At 49.6% G+C, this 18,336-nt stretch overlaps 1 protein-coding gene across 2 annotated transcripts in view; it reads right to left on the bottom strand.

Annotated features, from left to right (window-relative positions):
• Window positions 1–418: 418 nt before the first annotated feature.
• Elf4 (E74 like ETS transcription factor 4) overlaps window positions 419–18,336 on the bottom strand; it is a 42,467-nt gene continuing 24,549 nt past the window's right edge. For both annotated transcript variants that reach the window (XM_052170419.1, XM_052170420.1), the window contains exons 2-9: window positions 13,281–13,554; window positions 10,149–10,320; window positions 9,721–9,813; window positions 8,113–8,307; window positions 7,306–7,389; window positions 7,028–7,220; window positions 6,048–6,425; window positions 419–4,830 (exon numbers count right to left, since the gene is read on the bottom strand). In XM_052170419.1, the coding sequence (XP_052026379.1) occupies window positions 4,047–4,830; window positions 6,048–6,425; window positions 7,028–7,220; window positions 7,306–7,389; window positions 8,113–8,307; window positions 9,721–9,813; window positions 10,149–10,320; window positions 13,281–13,352 (1,971 nt within the window). In that variant the 5' untranslated portion in view covers window positions 13,353–13,554 and the 3' untranslated portion in view covers window positions 419–4,046. The remainder of the gene's footprint in view (window positions 4,831–6,047; window positions 6,426–7,027; window positions 7,221–7,305; window positions 7,390–8,112; window positions 8,308–9,720; window positions 9,814–10,148; window positions 10,321–13,280; window positions 13,555–18,336) is intronic.

Here is an 18,336-nt window from a genome sequence, read left to right on the forward strand (position 1 = left end):
CAGCACAGCATAGTTGAAGCTGAAAGCAGCTCTAGGCTCCTGGTGAACCCAACGGTAGATAAACACGTGGGTAAATGGAGTTACTGCCTGAAATGTTAGGATGGATCAAAATGCTGGGAATGTAGGTCAGTTGATAGAGTATCCAGCATACAGGAAGCCCGGGGTTCCATCTTCAAGAGCCTGGAATAAGGCACACGGGGACGCAGCAATGAATGTCTGTCATCTCAGAATGGGGGAGGCCATGCTTGGTCACATGGTCAGCCTGGGCTACATGACATTGTCCACAGCACGACCAAAGAAAAAAATGATAGCAAAATTGCCAAACCACCACGCTTAGCTCCCGAGCATGGAACGACCTGCTCGGTCTCTTCCTGCTCCCATGGTAGGCAGAAGGTCCCACAACTGGAATCTGAACTCATTCAGTCTTTCAATAAACATTTATTGAGCACCTACTGTGTATCAGGCACTGAGGCTAGGTGCTGGGGACACATCACTGACTAGCACACAGCTCCCGTCCTGGAGGGGCTCACAGTCTATTGGGGGGAAAACATACATGAACACAATCAAAGAACTACATACAATGTGCTACAATAAGAGGTATATACAAAGTGCTGTGGGAGCCAGGAGGGGGGGATCACAGATCAGCTGCTGGGAGGTGAGGACCGTCACTTGATTCCTGACTCCATTAGGCAGGCCATCACAAAAGCAGGGGCATTGCTGCCTCCGCCTGACGCTGGTTAAAGTCAATCTGTCTCCTGAGGTTCTCCTGTAAGCCCCTTCCAGAACGCTTGTTGGCAAGGGTTAGTTAACCGCTTAGCTAGTTTAACACTCTGTGTAGGGAAGAAACTGAACAGGAAGGTGTCTTTAGGATCAGAGGGTGTTAAAAGTAATACAGATCTTGGATGTTAAGACAGGGGGTGAGGTGATACCGTGGGGGCACTGGGCCAGGAATGGCAGGTCCTGGGCAGTGGAGCACCTGGAGAAATTGAGCCTGAGGAGAGGGGGGACAGAGGTCAGCTACCTCAAAGTTTGGTACCCAGCTCTCATCAGATCAATCTGGAACTATTCCTTGATGCCCATCTGCTTTAGAGTAGGCCCAGTTTTGTGGGTGACACAGTGGTGCCTACCCCTCAGGAGGTAACACACACGGAGATGAAAGGTACACATCTAAACGTCAGCTCTAAGTAACAGTTCGTGGTTACGATAAAGATGTTGCAGGCTGTTTCTAATCCCCTGCCCATCGAGTGGCAGTTACAAGTTGAAGAATTAAAGTTAGGAACTGGCTGTTCCCACTGAACTCCATCTTGAGACACACTTCTTTCGTTGTTAGTGAGAGAGGATAGAGCACATTGCTTAAATGAAACCCAGCCATCGGTGGGAACAAGTCCAAAACGCATGGAATCCTTTTGGAAGTACCTTGGCACGGGGTGGGGGGGGGGGGAAGGGCAGAGAGGACCCACTAGTGAAGTGTCAGCGACGTGGAGCTCTTTTCCCTGATGGGGCTGATAGCAAACTTCAAATCTTTCGAGAATTACTCTCCAAGTGCTCCCCACTTCTATGGACCCAGTCACGGTTCAGGAACTAAAGGGTTAATGCTAGGCCCAGGTTGGCTAGAAAAGCCTGGGGGGGAAGGGGGTCACTGAAGGCTTTTTAGCAGAGGAAGGCCAAAGCAAGTAAGCTCCCAGATGAGATGTGCTCAGAAGTCCCATTGGACAGGGTGCTCGCTGATACATAACGGGATGGGAAAAGCTGGGCGGCCTGAACTAGGCTCTGGGAATGAAGACAGGTCGGATAACAGATGAGGGAGCCAGGCAGGGTCAAGTGCACATAGCCCATCGGTCAGCGCAGATCACCAGAGCCGTGAGCCAGGGACTTAGAGAAGCGGGTTCTGGATTGAACTCAATCTTAAAGAACAAAAGCGGGGGCCCTCGGAGAACATCCACACAGAAAGAGATGAAGACGAGCCCACACAGACACAGAAAGCACAACGGTGTAGAAGGGCTCAGCCAGTGTGGGATGACAAGGCCCAAGAAGCATGGAGGCAATGATTTGACCATGACAGTGCTGATAGCTTCAGGAGACTGAATTGCCTTGGTGTTAGGAAGCGTATGCAGGTATTAGGTCCCAGGCTGAAGCAGGGCCACCCCCAACTCACGCTGTCCCTTTGTGCTCCTTAAAATGGATGGAACTTGGAAGGTAGCACAGTTGCTAGTACTCGTCAAGCCTGCAGAGTCCTGGCGTTGGTCCATAGAACCGCATAGTGATACAACACACGAGAACAAAATAGGGGCAAGAGAACCGGAAGTTCAAAGTCACCTTCACCAACAGAGCAAGTTCAAAACCCAAAACCCTAAAGCCCAAATACAACAAGAACAGCAACACTAACAGCAACAATGGTGACCTTTCCTCGAGATGCTTCCTTCCATCCATCAAGAGATTGTCACCATAAGCCAATTTTATCAGAACAGACATTCCAGCGCCAACTGCTGGGAATATAGCAAACGCACATATACATAGAGCCACGGGTGGCTCCTTCCCCCCAGGGAAGGAGAGAGAACAGCAGGAGACAACAATGACCAGCCAGGGAGGTAGTTAGGTCAAGTGGGTGTTTTGGCATAGAGGACATAGCAACGGAGGGCTGATTACCATGAGTCAAAGTCACCAGAGGCTAGACTTGCTTCTGAGCCTGACGTCTCTCTATCCGTTGCCCCTAAACCTGGTAGGAAAGAGGCAAGCAGACTCAAGGAAGGGAGATGGAGACCCTCCCCTGAGACACTAAGAGCAATCAGGAGAACTCTTTCCAGAAACAGAAAAGAGAGAAGCAGAGTGACGTGCTGACAGGAGCTATAGGAACCCATCTGTGCTCGCTCCCGTCTTCTTGGTGAAGCCAAGAATTGGGTTAGGTGTCATGATGGCCGGAAATGAAAAGCAACCGTCCTGCTGAAGTCTTTCAGAGCCACTGTGAGAGGGAGAGGGTGGGTGAGAGAGTGGGACTGTATGGCTGGGGTCTTGCCACCCCACTAGCCTCAGCCACTGATGACAGGTGGAATTGGTCAGGGCGGATAGAATGAAGAGGGAACCCAAGGTGGGGAAGAGCGCTGGATCACAAAGGGTCATTATTATTGTCATGCAGAGGGCTGATTTTATACAAACAGCCCAAAGCCCTAGCCACATTCAGTCCACTCAGGCCTGGCCGAGGCCTTTATAATTGAGGCTGACTATACTTAAGTGCTCTGCCTCACAACTTTTAGCAGAGTGCTCCAGGTACCAGCCTGATAGCAAGGTGACTCTAACAAGCAAGCGCCCCAGGACTGTGTCCCTTTCCCCTCTCACTGTGGTTTTAGCATAGGTGGCCTCTTAGCCCTTGGCAATGCCCTCTCAGCAAGTACACCCATTGAAGCTCTCCTACCTAGACCTGTTCCGGCTCTGTGACATCTCTCTAGACTGGGAGAAGGGACATCCAACCAGTACCTTCCAGTCTCAGAAGGGCATTGTTGCTTGCAAAAAAAAGTTACAGAGTGCTTTCTCTTCAAACTGCCTCATGTCTGTGGCTGACCTAGGAATGGACGCATGCACAGATACACACACAGACACACACAGAGACAGAGACACACACACACAGACAGACACACACGAAGACCTGACATCTACACCCCATCTTCCACAAAGAAAGGAAGATACAGACCCACAAGTGCACACAAATGCACACAAAGATATTCACATATTGGATGGTAAGTTCCCTCTGTAAGGAATATAGATAACAAAGTATGACCAGGCCTAACTCTTGTTGTAAAGCCTATGACTGGCTATGGATTGCCCTCCGTCACCAAGTCAGCTCATTACTGTTGCAAGAGCATATGTACTCCCTAGTGCTCCTGAAGGCCATGGTCTGATGCCAGAGACTTGAGCCGGGCATACTTTGGTCATAGCGATGTCAAACAGGCCTGGGGAACTTGGAATCAAATTTTCTCACACCCCACTAGATGGAAGGGCGGGTACTCTACTTCAGTCCACATGAAAAGGCTTCACAACATTGATCCCTTTGTTTATATGTCATGGGGCTCCATCTTAATGAGGGAAGTGGGGTTGAAGGGGGAGAACGGGGCCTGGGTCGGGGATCGGGTCACACTAGGCTCAGCTACAAACAGCGGCCCTGAGCCAGATGAGAGCTCAAGTTCAGCCACCGGGGTTAGCCCAACAGTGGGTTGGCTAGGGGGAGAGAGAGTCTGGCTCCCCACAAGGCTCAGGTTATGGGAACCCCTTGAGAGCACCTGAGTCTGAAGTGGCTGAAGATGAGCCTGATCTCTCAGGAGCTCTCTCAGGGTTTCTTCAGGAACCAACAGCCCCTCTACGGGTGTCCCAGTAACCACACCCTGCACGTATGAAGAGGATCTCAGGGGCCCCTCCTTTACCACAGGCACTGACGTGCCACCGGAAGTCCTGATAAAGGCAGCAATGACAGTCCCAGGGGGCTGAGAGCTAGGCCCTGCCGATCCGGCGCCTATGACCTGGGATGGTACTGGGTTGCTCTGATGGTTGGCCCCGGCCAGAAGTTGGGGGAGGCCACTGAGGATCAGTGGGGCCCCTTGGGTTGCCACCTGGCTCTCTTGCAAATTGGTGTTCAGGGGGAAGGAGGTCTGCAAAGTGAAGGTGTCCTTGAACGTTGACCCCTGTGGGACACTCTGGAGAACGAGTTGAGTTGGAGCAGTAGTGCTGGCAGCAGGCCCATTGCTCAGCACCGTAGTCAGCGGGATGGTCTGCAGGGTGAGAGTGGAGCCGGGCCCCACAGGGGCTACTCCTACCTGGATGTTACTGGGCGCTGAAGAAGTACTGAGAAGAGACAGAAAACAGAGCTGGTTAAGGCCGAAGGCACCCTAACTGTCTAGGAAGGAGGGCGTAAGAGAAATGGAGTTGTACCTTTGTTGTGTCTTTATGGGACACAACTAGCTAGTATGTATTAATTTGTATAGGTCAGAGACTATTCTAGAAGTCTGACACTATTCAAGCTTCGAAACTGAGTAAGAATCATAGACTTGGACAGTTTGAGGAAACTGAGGCCCAGGGCCCACAGAACTAGCATAGCTGGCAGTGGGGACTTTGCATGCAGGCCTTGTGAAGCCTAGAGCTCGTGTTCCTCGCCGTTCTTCAACTCTTCCCCCTCCTCTGAAGAGTGTCCCTGGGACCCAAGTCAATGTAGTAGGATGTGCTGACATGACCCCAAACCCTATCTTTTCAGAGAAAACTGCAGGTCCCTTAGCATCAAAGAGTAGAGAGTATTTCCCAAGAAGGCTGGAAGTCAGTGTTATGTCTGCAACATAAGTTACTCTGTTGTGAAGTCCAAGGAACTTAGTGGTATGGGCCCAGATGTACAAGACCCAGATGGCCCCGGAGGACAGGCTCTGGGATCATAGGGACGAACAGCTGTATCTTGTAGGAGAACGCCACACCCCCGCCAGGTGAAGTGCCGGCTTATTCTAGTGTGTGGCCTCAGGCAAGTCACATTTCTCATTTTTGAAGAGATGTAATTTTTTAGTTCCATTTTTTCAGATTTTTTTTTTTTTTTTTTTTTGGTTTTTAGATGTTTTTTTTTTTTTTTTTTTTTTTTTTTTTTTCCGAGACAGGGTTTCTCTGTGTAGCCCTGGCTGTACTGGAGCTCACTCTGTAGACCAGGCTGGCCTCGAACTCAGAAATCCACCTGCCTCTGCCTCTGCCTCCCAAGTGCTGGGATTACAGGTGTGCGCCACCACCGCCCGGCTTTTTCAGATTTTGTGTGTGTGTGTGTGTGTGTGTGTGTGTGTGTGTGTGAGACAGAGAGAGAGAGAGAAAGAGAGAGAGAGAGAGATCCTCTGGAACTGAAGTTACAGGTGGTTGTAAAGCTGCCCAATTTATGTGCTGGGGACCAACCCAGGTCTTCTGCATGGGCAAGCCATGCTCTTTAACCACGGAGCCATTTCTCCAGCCCCATCTTTCACAGGAACCTGACAACTGACCCCCTACACTCAACAGGAGGGACTAAAGGAAGACTCTGATTACTAGGGTGCCCTTACCTCACAGTCTTGGTGAGCTTGGCCTGGCTCTGTAGTGGGGTGGCAAGCATGGTGGAGGTAGTGGGGACCTCCTCATCCACAGACAATTCTAACTCCAGACTTGCAGATGGCTGGAGACCAGTGTGTTCAACCTTTGGCTTCTCCCAGGGAGGGCTATCCTTGTCCTCAGGGGAGGCTTTGGTTACAACCCTGGAGCTGGCTCTCCGGATGGTACTGGTAGAGGGTGTGGAGGAAGTAGAGGCCTGGGGAGAGTCTTCTGGTGTTTCAGGGCTCTCTTCTTCATCTTCAATCACCACCAAGTCCTTAGGCATCTCCTTGAACTGGTATACCAGCCTCTGCCCTTCCACTTTGGCCAGGATTCCTCTTTGGTAGTAGTATCTGAAAGGACAAGAAGGGAACTGGTAAGTTTATCAGAGGTTGCATAAGGAGGTCCTGTCTTTCCATCTGTTCATACTCTCTAAGATGGGGTGAGTATGGGACTCAGGTGGACTGGACAGAGACAGTCCAGGAGAGGGTGGGACTGGGAAAGAATAGCTGACTCTTGGACACAAAGGGCAATTAGTGACATTTTAAATTTTTCTACAGTCTAACAGGTGTACAAAAAAGGGGTCTTCAGGGTCAACGTCCATACTGCTTTGGGGATGAGGACAATGGGTACTACTACTGAAGTGTGAATAGGACGAATGGCAGAGGCCCAACAATTCTCCGGCCCAAGGATACATCTTGGGGATAACTCAAAGTCATCTCTGGCTTCCAAAATGTGACAAAAGCCCTTGTAGAAATGCTTTGGGCGTCTGTGGAGCTAAACTACCCTTCAACACAGAGATGCTAAAGAGGGCTTGTGAAAGAAAAGGGAAGTGTTAGGTCCACTTCCTAGAGGAGACCGATCACATCTTCCTTCAAGTGGGAGAGCCTCTTTGGGCACAGGAAGAGCTTAGCGATCCCTCAGGGAAGAAAATCTGTGTCCCAGCAGCTCTTACCTTAGGGCCCGCCCCATGGTCTCATAGTTCATGTCAGGTTTGTTTTTCTGCTTGCCCCACAGCTTGGACACAGCCTTGGAGTCCACCAACTTGAAGATGCCTTTCTCCCTCTGTGTCCACTTGATGTACTTGGGGCAGGTGTTTCTGTCCTGCAGAAGGGCCAGGAGGAACTCCCACAGATAAATGGTGTTACCTGCAGAGGGATAGGCAATGAGGAACCGCTTAAGCTTGGGACATTAAGGGGCACCCTGCCTACCTCAGCTGAGAGCCTGCTATACCTTTGCCATCCTTGGATTTCTTCCGTATGGGGACGCTGGGATCAGTGACAGGTGAGGTACTCCGGTTGTTCTTGGTCTTTCGGTCTGTGAAGAAAAGGCAGGTAAGCAGAGAGCTGAGGCCAGCGTTAGCTAGGTGAGCCAGATCACTGAAGCTGGGAGTCCAATCCCTCCACACAGCAAGAGCCAAGAAGTGTCTGCACCACATCAAGGTTACCACATGAGGAGATTCAAGATTTGTAAATGAGAGACCTTTAGATTCCAAAGTTCAGAAGAGCCACTAGGCCAGACAGACACTCCTGACCTAAGTTTTGAAACGGGAGATTAGGCAGCCTAAAGGTGTTGCTGTGGAGAGGTCAGTGTGGTACTGACCTGGGATATGAGGTAGTATCAAACAGCCATCCCCTAAAGTAAATCAATAACACAGGGGCTTGGGAAAGTCCAAAGTCCTTGCATAGATGGCCTTTTTCATAACTGCAATAGAAGCTAGATAACCACACAGCATGACTCATTTTTTATAAGGGAAGGCCCCCAAAGTCCAGGAACCAGCCAGGAGTCTAGGCCTGCTGTCCCAACACCTACCCAAATAGCTAGAGGAATTTATGAATGCCCTGGATAGATAAAAGCGTGGTGAGAGAAAGGCTGCCTTTGGGAAGAACACCTAATGAAGCCAAGACGTTCAGAAGAGGCACCTTTAGTCCATCCTGGACCAAAGAGATAGCAAGCGTCCAAGCACTCAGTCCTTGGGGCTTCCCAGTCCCCCAAGGCTCCCCACACCAAAGATGTGCGTATACTCGGCCTCATCCTTACTTCTCTTCCGTGACTTCCCAATCTTCTGAAGACTTTCTTCTCTGGAGACCTTCTCCTCCTGAGGATGCTCCTTCTGCTCATCGGCATCACTTGTCTTCTTTGGGTCCTCAGGTTCAGGTGCAGAAAGCAGGAGGTTGGGTAGATTGATGGCCTGAACTGAGCTGGAGTCTGGAAGCACCTCCGGAGATGTGCTGACTGCAAGAAGAAAAACCCGTGGTGGGCAGGGCCCAGGACAAGGGCAGCCATCCTCTTCTCTCTAGTGCTCCAGAGGTTAGCATGCAGCGAGGGCGGGGATGCCGTTCTCGAAAGCCACACACACAGGATACATCTAAAGCTGCCTCGGGGGTCTTGTCCCACAAGGGGAGGAAACATCTGCAGAGCTATAGGTATGATCAGCCCTAACCACAATGGCTACATTTATCACTCACTACTGGTGGTGGGGAAGGGCCAGGTTGCATTTGAATAAAGGACTTGAATGATTCAGTCATTAACGCATCTAACAACTCAAAAGGACTCCAGAAATCATTAATCCCAATTCCTCTGCTTTCCTGATAAGGAAACTGAAAAATGGCCAGTCATGTGCCATGGGCACACAGCAACATTGTTGGCACTCGGTCAATATTTGTTGAATATTAGTGAGAGGCAAGGGGAGACATTTCTTTTAGCCTCAGAGAGTTTTTTTTTTCTTTAATATGTCATAGGTAAGGGCAGTTGATTGGGGGGGCGGTCTTGAAGCAGTACAGTTCCTTCTGGAGAAGGACCTGAGAGGAGCTACCTTGGGTGTCTTCTAAGGGGCTTGGAGCCATGGCAGACCACCAGACATCAGCGCCCTCTTACAATCTGGCCCTCAAGAACAGACAACAGGGACTGTGAGCTGGTTCTGTGAGCAAGGCATCTGCTACCAAGTTTTATGACCCAAGTTCCATCCCCAGGATCAACATGGTGAGAGGACAGAATCAACTCCCAAACACTGCCCTCTGACTGCCACAGTTATGGTATGGCGTGCCACACCCACACTCACGAAATAGAACTTAGAATTTAATAAAAATATTTTTAAAAGGGCAGGAAATGGATTATTCAGCCAGCTTTATCAGATGGAAGGGGCTCAAGATGGCAGAAATAGCTGCTTAACAATGTGCAACTACTTACTACTGCTGAGTTCTACCCTTCAGGTGACTAAGGTGACCTGTTTTTGTTATATGTAAATTTGTCACTGTTTAAAAATTGGTGAAATAGCTGGGCGGTGGTGGCACATGCCTGTAATCCTAGCACTCTGGGAGGCAGAGGCAGGCGGATTTCTGAGTTCGAGGCCAGCCTGGTCTACAGAGTAAGTTCCAGGACAGCCAGGGCTATACAGAGAAACCCTGTCTCAAAAATTAAATAAATTAAAAAAAAAAAAAGAAAAAAAATTGGTGAAATAACCCTAAACCTTTCCTGGTCTCTGGGGCCTTTCTGACCTTCTCCTGTCAGTCCAGGTTCGACTCTTCACCTGTCCACTGGGGGATGTGAGGATGGAGACCTAATGCACATGCGCCTGAGAATCCAGCATGTGGATGCAACGTGGACCGTTTTACCACCTTGAATTCAGGTACTCAAGTTCAAACTTACAGATCTGCTTCTCATCCAGGACATCATTGGGAGTTGCCACATTGAACAGGACTTCAGTGGATGACACATTATTTGAGGTGGACCCATTGTCATCTGGTTCCAGGTTCCATGAAGTAGGAGGAGAAAGGAAAATTTCGTCAGGCTTTAGAATAGTTAATAATAAGGACCAACCCAAGGGGAGATGGTCTATGGTACAGCTAGGCAGACATCAGAGCTCCTCTCACCAGCTACCCCTCCCCAAACTGGTTTCCATTCTGGGTGCTACCCTGTCTGAGGAGTTTATGAATGGCTTAAGATGATTCCCTCCTCTTTTGTGGGAAGCATTGGTTCTTATGTGGGGTTACTAGCAGCCACAGTGAGCTTCTGTTCCCTGAAGGCTGACGCCACTTCTCTACCATACACCTTACCCGACCAGAAAAAGAACAGACCTGTCAGCAAAATACTGCCTTCTAAAATCTGATCCTGTGTCATGCACAACGTTCTGTCCCTTATGATGCCATTGTGGACCTCATCCAGATCCAGTCCTGAGTACAGATGCACTAATTCAGGATAGGGGACCTGTTCCACGATCACAGCTGGGAACACGGAAGGGTCTTCCAGCTAAGGAGAAGAAAGAGATCTGGGTCAGGACTAATCTACTTCTGAGAAGCCCACCCCACCAGATGCCATGGCCAACCTCACTAGGTGATGCTTTTTTAAATTACATTTTTTTTTAAACTCTTAAGTCATTTTTGATGTGGGGCATACCACAGCATGAGTGTGGTGGTAGAGGACAACTTGCTAGAGCTGGTTTTCTTCTTCAATCATGTGGCCCCTGGGGATTGGAACTCAGGTCATCAGGCTTTGCAGCAGGCACTTTACTTGCTCAGCCCCCCCCCACTCCCTCCCCACCCCCACCCTGTGATGCTCTAAGTGAGATCTTGATGAACAGAGAAGGCTTAGCTCAGCAGGGCTTGTACTCAGCCACACCGGCTTTGTATTTGCACAGTCCTAGGGAGGGAACTCACAGCCTTGCACATGCTAAACACGTACTCCACCACTGACCTATAACCCCAACCTGGGCAAACAGTTTTGATTTGTTGGATTAGTCCATGGTCTGAGGTTAGAGCTGAGTCTATAAGAAGAGTCACTAATTCGAAGGGATTGATTGATGGCAACAGTGACGGCTCCAGGTGTAGCCATTTCGCAAGGGCTCCAAAGCTGCATGTGACTAGTGGTCCTCCACTGCACTAGACAAATAGAACATTCTAGCATTCCATAAAATGTGACTGAATTGGACTGACTGATCTAGAGCCAGATTGCCTGTTTTTTAAACTAATATCTGCTAGTTCCTAGCACTGTGACCCTAGGAAAGCGTCCCAATATTTCTGTGTGTCAGTTTCCTTATTCATAAAACCAGGTTATTCATATTGTGGATCCCATAGATCATGTAAACAGATAGGTAAGCATAACACATTCACAACAGGACCTGGCCTAGACGTTATCATTAGGTATCTGGAGCTTCTGAGAAACAAATGTTGGGTTTTTTTTTTTTTTCCTTTTTAAAATGTCAGGGCTTTTTGCCTACGTATCTATGGTAAAACGTAAGTGTCTGTCTGGTACCTACAGATGTCAGAAGAGGGTTGACTGGAGCTGGAGTTATAACAGTTGTAACTGTCAGAAGTGGGTACTGGACACAACCTGGCTCCTCTACAAGAGCAAGAAGTGTTCCTAGCTGCTGAGCCATCTTTCAAGTCCGTGTTTTCTTACTCAGCTGGAGCACACTCACACTCCTTCCTCATCTATCTATCTATCTATCTATCTATCTATCTATCTATCTATCTACCTATCTATCTATCTATCTATCTATCTATCTAACCATCTATGATTTATGAGTTCTTTTATATTTGTGGCATTTAACAGCAAAGACTGTTTTCTATGGAGAGGGAAAGGCAGCTGAGAATGGAAAAAGCACGGGGTGGAAAGTGGTCTGTGGGGAAGGCAACAAGCCGGTATTCTGAAGTAGGAAGGCAGAAGGAAGGGAAGGCTTACTTTTAGGGCTAGGGACACCTTAGGAGTTATAGCTGAGAGATGTGAAAGGGATGTGTGTGTGTGTGTATGTGTGTGCGTGTAAGAGAGAGACACAGACAGACAGACGGAGACTAGAGGGATGGAGGGGGCAGAAAAATAGAAGAAAGCAGAAAGTGAGGGAAAATGGAGAAAAGGTAGGAAAGAAAAGGTGATTTTTTTTTTTGAGATCTCGAAGGAAGTAGGTGAGATCAGAATCTCTGAAAAGGTAGGAGTTACCTTCTCTTCTTTCTCCTAAGTCAGTGGGAAAGGAATAAGAACAGGAGATGTTAGAGATAAATGGGAGAAGACAGGGAAGTTGCGGGCAGCCTTGGCTTAGAGTGTCCCTCGATCACAGAAGCAGTGTGCTGAGGGTACAGAGATGCTGGGGAGTAAAAAACAACAACAAAAAAAGGAATAGCTGCTGGAGGACTGGAAACAAGTGAAAGATGACAAATTAGCACTGAGAATCCAGGTAAGGTTCATCCTTTCTTTCCTTCTTATCTGATGCCGTCCATGAGGCTTTATGCCCTGGGACAGACAACCAAGCCGACTTTGTCCAAGAACCAGCAAGCCTGACTGCAATGCGCTCAATGTACACTAGAGGGAAGCCTTTGGTAGGACCAGTAAGAGGATTTTCTACCCTCCCACAGATAGAGCATCTAGCTAACTTCCTCAGAGAAGGTTTTGGAAATATTCAGCTGGTTCTTCTCTTGGACAAGCTTTGGAAGATAGCAGCCAGATAGGTTAGGGGAAAGACTTGGCTAGGTGACATCGTGTCTCAACTGAGATTAAAACCCAGCAGTTTAATTTCTCCTCTCGCTTTCCTCCTTCCACACTTGCCTGCCTCGCCTTTCTCCTTTCTGTGAAGGAGCAGAGCGGAAAGCTGTGGAACACTCACCAGCACGGAAAAGGCCTTTTCTCCTGACTTCAGAGTAACACAATGGATAGATATAGCAAAGGTGACCAGAGGACCAAGATCTGATCCTACCCTATTTTCCAACGTCCTCCTGCCCAAAGACCCCGTGCCTGGCATGTCCTGAATCCTTAGACTGAGAAGACATTTATGGGTGAGCCCATCAACTGGTTTGGAGCGCTGAGTCTGAAGATGCTAAGACTCCGGCTCTGTGCTTTAAGTTCAGCTGGTGATGTCCTCTTTGCTCTGGAGTTGTCCCAGCAGTTTTCTTACTGTGACACTGGAGCTGAAGGGAAGTAGCGGACATCCTACATGGTATTCAGTTGTATGCCACTGTCCATTTAGTTCCATTTGCCAGTTGACTCACAGCCCAGCTGGTTTGCTTGGCTAGCCTAGTGACTGCATGTATTATAATGGCATGTAGCCAACCAGCTCCCTAAGTGACCATCCAGTGACTCTTAGGGAGTGGCTGGTGCCTGATAGGTATTTGCTGACTAGTTATCTGTCAAGCCCCACCTAGACTTACAGGCTAGCCATTCGCATCTCTGTCTCCCTAACTGCCCATATTGACTGACTGTTTTATTCCCAGAGGCCATACCTGGTGGATATCATCCATCCCGTTGCTTGCAAACTCGAAGACTAGATCACTGGGCTGCAGGGCAACAGCCATACTGGCTTCTGCCAGAGCTGACGACGAGACTCCCCCCGGCTCCCTGGAGCTGCCGGGGTTATTGAACAGACGTTATTCGGGTATGCTAGGATCAATCTAGTGCCTTCTCTGAGCCTCCGGTGAGGATATCCAGAGGTGGAGTGGGCGTGGCCTATGCCAGGCTCAAGACTGCATGCTGGGCTTCGCCGACCACAAGAGCAACCTACAGAAAGGGGAGAGATGGAGAGAGTAAGCCAATGTCCTTGAGCTCCGTGGCCAAATCAACTGATGAAGCCAAGAGGCTCTGCTGTGCCTAGACAGACTTCCAGCAGAGAGAGAGAGAGAGAGAGAGAGAGAGAGAGAGAGAAGGAAGGAAGGAAGGGACCAGGCCTGACACGGGGCAGTAGGAGGAAAAAAATCTCTGTAACCATCCTGGCTTGAGAAAGACTCATGTACTTGTGCGTTAGAGGGGACACAGGGTGTTCATGGCTTGGTTTACCTTAGTAGTGAGGACTAGCTGACACGAGGCAGTCTAGAGAGGAAGAAATATCTTGCTTGGGGTTGGGGGAGGGGTGTCTGGGCTGGGAGGTCATATGCCTTACACGCTCCTTAGCAACCCTCCCCCCACTGCCTCCCCTCCCCCCTCCCCCTCACACACAGTGGCCTCCGTGCTGTGCTGTGCTGTGCTGTGCTGCCTGCGGGTTTGTGTTCTTTGCTTGGCTTTGCTTTCAGTTTCAAGACTGAGCTATCGCCCTGGGAACTTGTGAGGAGAGCCCTGGCTGGGCTGGGGGAGGAGCCAGAAGAACCTTCCTCATCTTCTACGGCTGGCTCATCCCCCATATTCCAGGAAGTCTCAGGCGGCTGAAGCCCACACTAGTCTTTGCCCAGGGCGTCCTGAGCTAGCCAGGCATTGCAGTGGCCTGCTGTTCCTCCTGTATCTACTCCTCCATTCCCAGAGCCCCAGGCCGCTTCTAGCAGGATCACCTGGAGCCAACTCCCAAAGGCCTGGTCTGCAGACTCTCTGTCTCCAGCATTCTCTGGTCTTTCCACCTGGCCTCTGCACCTGTCCAGGGAACAGGTCTTCTGCCCTTCAGGTTCCTGAACACGCAATGTGTTTTCAATGTGTGCTTAACAACAAGCAGGCTGATTCAACCATCAGAGCCAGGAGGGAACCCACTAGAGCACACATCGAAATGCCCTATGTAGCGCCAGGGTGACAAACTCTTATCCTGGTTGGGAAATAAACGAGGGGCTCCGGATGGGAGGCAAAGAGGAAGGGGTAAAAGAAAGATGCCACCAGTGACCTCTCTGATGACCGCTCTCCTCCACTGGAGACACCCAAGCCTCTCCCACTTCCTTTCCGTTAGCCCACAGGGTTAGCCCCGCCCAGTCTCCACCCCCACACCTTTCCACCTACTCCATCAAACTGCCTGGAGAACAGGCTCAGCTTTACCCATCAGAGTTGAATTTTCCTTTGGATGGAAGAGAGAACTCTGCGAGGTCCAACGTTTGTGGAGCTGCAGGGAACGGACAGGTGGTAGGGCTAACAGCCTTGTTCTGGTTCCAGCAGTTCATCTTGCCCCACCCAACCCTGCATGTGACCTTATCCCTTGTGACCTACAAAACCTTGTAGGACCACTTGCATCTGGCTCCCCTAGCCTAAGTGCCCTTAAGGCCAACATTCCATGGTTCCTGCTCTCCCAGCAGCCAGTGTGTCTGCCCTTGGGAAACATTCTCCTGCGACTTATATGAAAGGCGATCACTTTCATCTAAACCCACTAGGTCCAAGAGTGAACCGTCCGCATCTGCTCCCGCCCCAGGTCATTCACTGGGGCCCTTCTGTTCAAGGCGTCTATCTTCTTGCTTTCTCTTCTTAAGCCAGAGTTTCATTTTCAAAAGTTCTACTGGGACTATTTTGCTTAGGACACAATCTATGCATCTTCCCGATCTCCTCGTCAGACCCCGGCTTCCTTGACTTTATGACTGCGGATCATTGATAAGACATTGACACCCTGCCTTGTGCTAGGTTTATGGAATAAATGCAAGAAAAAAGGAGCAACAATGGCCGTGGTGGTTGATGCCTGCAATCGCAGGATTTGAGAGTTGGGGGTGGACAGATCACTGTGGTGTCGAGGTTAGCTTGGGCTATAAAAACCAGGTTTGGGGAGACACCTCAGTCTTTAAAGTACTTTCCATTAAAACATGAGCCCCTGAGTTCAGTGCCTAAAAACATGGGGGGGGTTGTTTATGTTTTTGTTTTTTAGAAAGCCAAACACACGGCCGGGCAGTGCTGTCGCACGCCTTCAATCCCAGCACTTGGGAGGCAGAGGCAGGCAGATTTACAGAGTGAGTTCCAGGACAGCCAGGGCTATACAGAGAAACCCTGTCTCAGAAAAAAACAAAATCCAAAAAAACAAACAAAAGAAAAAGTGTGTCAGGCACAATGAAGCATATAATTCCAGGGCCGGGGCAGTATGTCAGGCAGATTTGTGAGATCTGCTAGTTTGCTAGCCTAGTCTGTGAGCTTTAGGGTCACAAGAGACCCACGCTCCAACAAACACCAAGGTGGACAATTCCTGAGAGGTTGGCCTCTGGATCTCCATAGGCATGAGATCGTATGCATCCATATGCATGGCTTATGCACTTGAGTCAGTACATATCTGCGCCCACATGAACACACACCCTCCCACGCGTACACATAAAACCAAACTAAACAAAATATATTTTAAAAAAAAGAAAAGGAACTAATGAATGAGTGAATGATACAGGTCTATGGGCATCTCTGATTTTTCTTTTTTGAGCAGTATATAGCTAAGTGTGCACTGACTACGTGTGAGGAGGAATGTGCAAACTCAGAGGTTGCATTGATATTATTCTTTACATTGCTAGTTACATATCTGTCTGCTGTGAGTGTGCAAACAGACCACAGGTATATATGCATACCCAGGGTGTGTGCATGTGTGCCAAGTGTGGGGACATGTTCGTGAGAGCCTCTGTGTGTCAAAGGGCTACCCTGGTCTGGCCAGCTTGCAAAGCCACAAGCTCAATCATAGGTTCCTCCTCCTGCTCCTTCAGGGCAGGCAGACTGAGCTGCCTTGGTCCGAGTGCTGTGGAGACAATGGGGGAGGGCTGAGCAGGCCAGGGTTCAGCTGGGCAAAAAGGATGTTTGACTGTGTGCTCCCCAGCGGGGAAAAAACCAACTCCAACATAGGTGAGACTTATGAGTCCTCAAGTGAGTGATCCCCTACCCTCAGTCCACTCTGCTAAGGAACTGGGAGGTAAGAAAGCTCTCCCAGATCTGTGTTGGACTGCACTGAACCTTTAGCCATCCGCGTCAAAGGCGGAAAGGACTCATTTCAGTAGCGTTCTTCTATGTGCTCCCATGTTCAGTATCTAAGCTCTGTTTAGCTGGGAGACCTTCGAAAACTGTCTCCAGTGATCTGGTTCTGCCTGAAGCTAAAGCAAAGGAGTGGAGAGGTGGGGATGTGGCTGCCCCACTCTCTTGGTAGGGCTTAAGAAAACTACTGCGCAACTTTTCAGTCCAGAACTTTTCCCCTCCCCCTTCCAAAGTTTGAGGATTTGAAAGTGAGAGGTGGAGAAAGGCTCATTTGCATGTTCACTTACTCTCCTCCAGTCCCTCAAAATAACCTCCCTCTCCCAGGAACTTGAAACCAAAGAAGCCACCACCACAGAAGGCACACCCTATGAGAGGTAGGCGAGAAACACACGGAAGGCTGTTCTCTCCAGGGTCCTCTCAAAGCCCTTTGGCCAGGCCACAGCTTCAGTGGCCTCTTGTGCCCCTGGACACTGCCTTGCTAGTGAGGAAAGGTCAGAGGACACACATGTCTCCAGACAAAGTCCATTCCCAAGTCTCTCTTACTGGGATGGGAACCGATGCCGGGTCGGTCTATACACTGAAGCACATTGGCAAGGCAGGAGTGTGGACCACAAGAGGGAGCACCGCGGCCCGGCTGCCTGTGAACACACCTCGGGCTCAGAGGCTCTGAGTGCGCTTTCCAAACCAAGGCAGTATAGAGGTATATTTGGACTGATCCTGCATCACCACAACTAGGCTCCCCATCAGAGCTACAGACCCTTCCTTCCTGGGACTCTTACTGGGGCCCACCATGCAACATCAAGCACCGGCCCATACAGGCGCCCCCTACTGGAGGCAGCTTTGATGGGAGAGCCAGGTCCACAATCTCTACCGAGTGAGTCTAAATGTAGGCTTCATCAGCTGAGTCCAGGGCTCTCAGAATTGCTGGTTAAGACCCAAGGCATTTTCGCACATGCCAAAAAGTATGGGGGCCAGATGGTCATCTGGGCCACCCGGCCCAGCTCTCCAGTTCCCCATCCTCTCAGAGGCGACTGTCACTCCCGAAAGACCTCGTTCTCCATGAAACCTTTCTGGAATTGTTTGGAAAGGAAATGACAATTTCCTTCATGTCATTTCCCACTCCTGCACCACCCCTCCCCCAACAGCCACAGACAAAATGGAAGCTGCCCCAGGAACAGAACAGCTGTCCCCTCTACGCAAAAAAAAAAAAAAAAAAAAAAAAAAAAAAAAAAAAAAAAAAAAAAAAAGGCTTTCCTCCTCTGGCTAAGTGTTGAGTCAGGCTTGCTGTACCATGTGACCAGTAGCCTGAAGGCCAGAGTCAGGATGGGCTCTACAGTCCTGGACAGAGCAGAGCTAAGCCGTGTGCAGAACTCAAACCCAGAGCCTTGTCCCGGTTAAGGCTGAACTCCAATCAGTCAGGCAAATCCTCCTCCTCGAGCAAAAATGCCCAGTAAAGTGACTCCAGCCATAGCTATTGTCAACTCCTTCTCCTTTGCTCCTTTCTGTCCCCTGTCCCCTCCACTGGAGATGAAATCAGGAAGAGGGGCGGTTTTGCAAAGCTGGGGTTTCTTTTTTTTTTTCTTTTCTTTTTTCTTTTTCTTTCTGAGACAGGGTTTCTCTGTGTAGCCCTGGCTGTCCAGGAACTCACTTTGTAGACCAGGCTGGCCT

Source organism: Apodemus sylvaticus, chromosome X (genome assembly GCF_947179515.1).
Source record: "Apodemus sylvaticus chromosome X, mApoSyl1.1, whole genome shotgun sequence".
Classification (NCBI taxonomy): Eukaryota; Metazoa; Chordata; class Mammalia; order Rodentia; family Muridae; genus Apodemus; species Apodemus sylvaticus.